General features: G+C 46.2%; 1 protein-coding gene across 1 annotated transcript; it reads right to left on the reverse strand.

The window, feature by feature from the left end:
• Positions 1 to 934: 934 nt before the first annotated feature.
• Positions 935 to 2,711, reverse strand: LOC120894079 (apyrase-like). Its single transcript, XM_040296448.1, has 2 exons — positions 2,350 to 2,711; positions 935 to 2,280 (listed from the first exon to the last, which is right to left on the reverse strand). Exons 1-2 carry the CDS (start codon positions 2,695 to 2,697, stop codon positions 997 to 999), a joined length of 1,632 nt encoding a protein of 543 aa, XP_040152382.1. The 5' UTR covers positions 2,698 to 2,711; the 3' UTR covers positions 935 to 996.
• Positions 2,712 to 2,967: the final 256 nt, after the last annotated feature.

Consider the following 2,967-nt stretch of genomic DNA (forward strand, 5'->3'; position numbering starts at 1 on the left):
CCCAATAATAATCAGAAGGTTCCCTACTTCGAAAATCACTACAGTTGACCTGAATTCACTGCTCAAAAGTGATCGAGATCTTACCAAGTCTTGTGAATTAAATTTTCCAGAACTCCCGGGGCGTCATTCGATCCACTCGTAAGCTTATGTAAGAACATATTTTGTTCCATTAATCGTCTGTGTTGGAGAGATTCCAGTTCGAATTAAAAAAAAACTAGTCTTTTAAGCAATACGGCCTTTTTGGACTGTTTCTCCTGCATAAAAAAAGACAACTACCACAGTAAGATGGTGTTGATGTTGCATGTTGTCTAACGAGTAGTGGCGGATTTAGCGGTGGGTTTAAGAGTGGGTGTCCGGCAGAGGGAGTTTACTTAGGGGCATCATTGATTTGGGGTGTTAAAAATTCGGTTAAGGCCATAACCTTTATTGATTTAAACTCATGATCACATATTTATTTCATGTTATCATATAATCCATGTGGCTGAGATCGTTTTCAAACAGCAAATATCTTACGAAAGCAATTCTGACTCTGAATAACTCTTAACGAAATGCGTTACCAACTGTCTCGTAAAAGTCTTGTGAGCGTTCAAAGGAAGAATCTCTTTAATATTATATTTGCTTTCTTCAACTTATTTTTAATCAAACTTCGCTTTTCTTCTTGCGTGGGAGAATCCTGTAGCGATAACCGATTTGTTGGATTACCAGTCTGACTTGTAATAATGTACTCACACGTTGTAATCAGAAATAGATTACACCTAGCATTTGTTATCTTTCGATTCTAGTACAAACGTGATGCATTGCTGCATAGGTACATAAAGTTGACTATCAAAAGGAGTGAATTACGATAAGATACAAAGTAAACAATCAAGCTTGATAAAAACTAGTGAGCTCTAGAAACAAAAATGTAATGCTCTTTTACTTGCAAAACAACATGTTCAAACTATTTGGCATTATGATTCATTTATTTTCTATAACCCTAATTGAATAACGCCATCTTTAGAAGACAAACCGAATGCGTCCACCAGTTTCGTCCCGCAGCGGTGATCTACGCTCAACATACTCCTCAAACGCTTCCAAATCGATCGGTCCTTGCTGAAGATCCATACCGTCACGAGGGAACGTTGCGAACAGATCACCACCCTCCGCAAGGAACTCCGACACGACTACCCGATACTCTCGGAACGGATTGACCGGTTCGTACACCTCTCCACTACACTGCTGGCAAAGCACCTCCAGTGAAACCAAACGGCGGCCCGGTGGATTGTTGATGCGGTACGTAGCACGCAAACCGGACACCTGCAGCAGATCCCAAGCTTGAACCGTTCCATTGCTAACTGTCGCAGTGCTGACACTGTATTCCAACACGCGCATAATGTGAATACCACGCAATAGCATCGAGTACAGCCGATTCTCAAAGGGTAACACTTCAAACAACTGCTTATAAGTTACCGTGCCGGCTTGAAGATCTCCACGAATTCCGCCACGGTTCTGTAGCGCGATAGCGTTATAAACGGGGAAGAAAGCTCGCACCATGGAGTCGGTAATCAGCGTGCCAAGCAAACACTCTCCCGTCACACAATCCTGTCGAGACATATCTACCTCCGCCACGGCGACCGTACGATTTCCAAGCGTTTCCACCTCCATGCGGAACGGCTCCAGCGCTGACATAACGGCCGGATCTTCAGGTACGCTGGCATCAAGAAACACTGGATTGCCTTCCCATTGTTCGATCTCACCGTCCTCGTCGAAGAAGAGCGTCAGATTGCCTACTAAGCGTCCGTACGAGCCTGCCTGCACTACCAGCACACGGCGTCCGTCGGGCTGGAACTCGACCGTGGGGTAGTCGCCCTCGACCTCCAATGGGAAATCGGAAGCATCGCCATTGAATAGAACCGTGTTTGAGAACCCTCCCACAATCAAATCCACGTGTGGACCACAGCTACGAGCCATTCTTCGCTCGCTATTATGGCCGTAGTACGAGAGAACTATCACGATGTCAACACCATCCGCAGCCAAGCGAGCCGATTCTTCCCGGACAGCTTCCACGGGATCGCTGAAGGTTAGATTTCCTGGATTTCCGATAGCGCTCACGTCAGGCCGGATAACGCCAAGAATGCCGATGCGACGACCTGAACGTTCGACCACTACCGATCGCTCGAAGTTGATGAACGACTGTTCAGCCGAGTTATCTACGTTGGTGAGTACGATGGGCGTTTCCGATGCCTCCATGAAAGGGTTCAGACCCTCGAGTCCGTGGAAGAAATCAAATCGACCAAGCGTCTGTAAGGAAATTAAAACATAAATGTTTACTTCTTGACATCGCAACACCATGATTCGGTGACAACTTACCATAGCATCGGCTGGCAGTACGTTCAGCATGGCTGCTACGACCTCCCAGCGGTGTACGGTGTACCAGAGCGTACCCTTAAAGCTTCCGCCAGAGTTCACGTAGAGTGAGTTTTCTGCTTCCGCTTGCAGCTGACGGACGACGCTCACCTGGCGCGGGTAGCCGCCCTGGCACCGTTCCTGTCCAACACAGGTGAAACCTTCCAGGTTCACCTGGTTATACCGTGCGTAGAGGTCGTTGAAATGGATAACGGTCAGCGGGAACAGTGGTCCATCTTGTTGAGCTTGGGCGAAGCTCACCAAAGCCACCGCTACCACAAGGGCCACCGTTAGCTGCCTGAACTGCTTCATGTTACCTTTTCAAAGCTATCACACGAACTGAACAGACCTTGCAAAGCTGTTATATGGTAAACTGACAATCCCAATCCTATTTCACAACATGATCATGGGTCTGATAACTGTATTACGATAGCATTATCAAGGCATGGTTACGAAGCAATCGATTGAGCTAAGTGATGTACACATGTGTTGTAATGCCATATAGTAGCTCAGTACGATAATCTAAACAGCTTATCTTTTAACCTTTTTGTAAGTAGCTTACTTAATTTGGTGGTACAGTCA

This window comes from Anopheles arabiensis, chromosome 2 (assembly GCF_016920715.1).
Source record: "Anopheles arabiensis isolate DONGOLA chromosome 2, AaraD3, whole genome shotgun sequence".
Taxonomy (NCBI): Eukaryota; Metazoa; Arthropoda; class Insecta; order Diptera; family Culicidae; genus Anopheles; species Anopheles arabiensis.

Coding starts and splice junctions, on each gene's coding strand:
- LOC120894079 (XM_040296448.1), bottom strand. CDS start 2,697: ATGAAGCAGTTCAGGCAGCTAACGGTGGCCCTTGTGGTAGCGGTGGCT. Junction 2,281..2,349: donor TACTGCCAGCCGATGCTATG/GTAAGTTGTCAC, acceptor ATTTCCTTACAG/ACGCTTGGTCGATTTGATTT.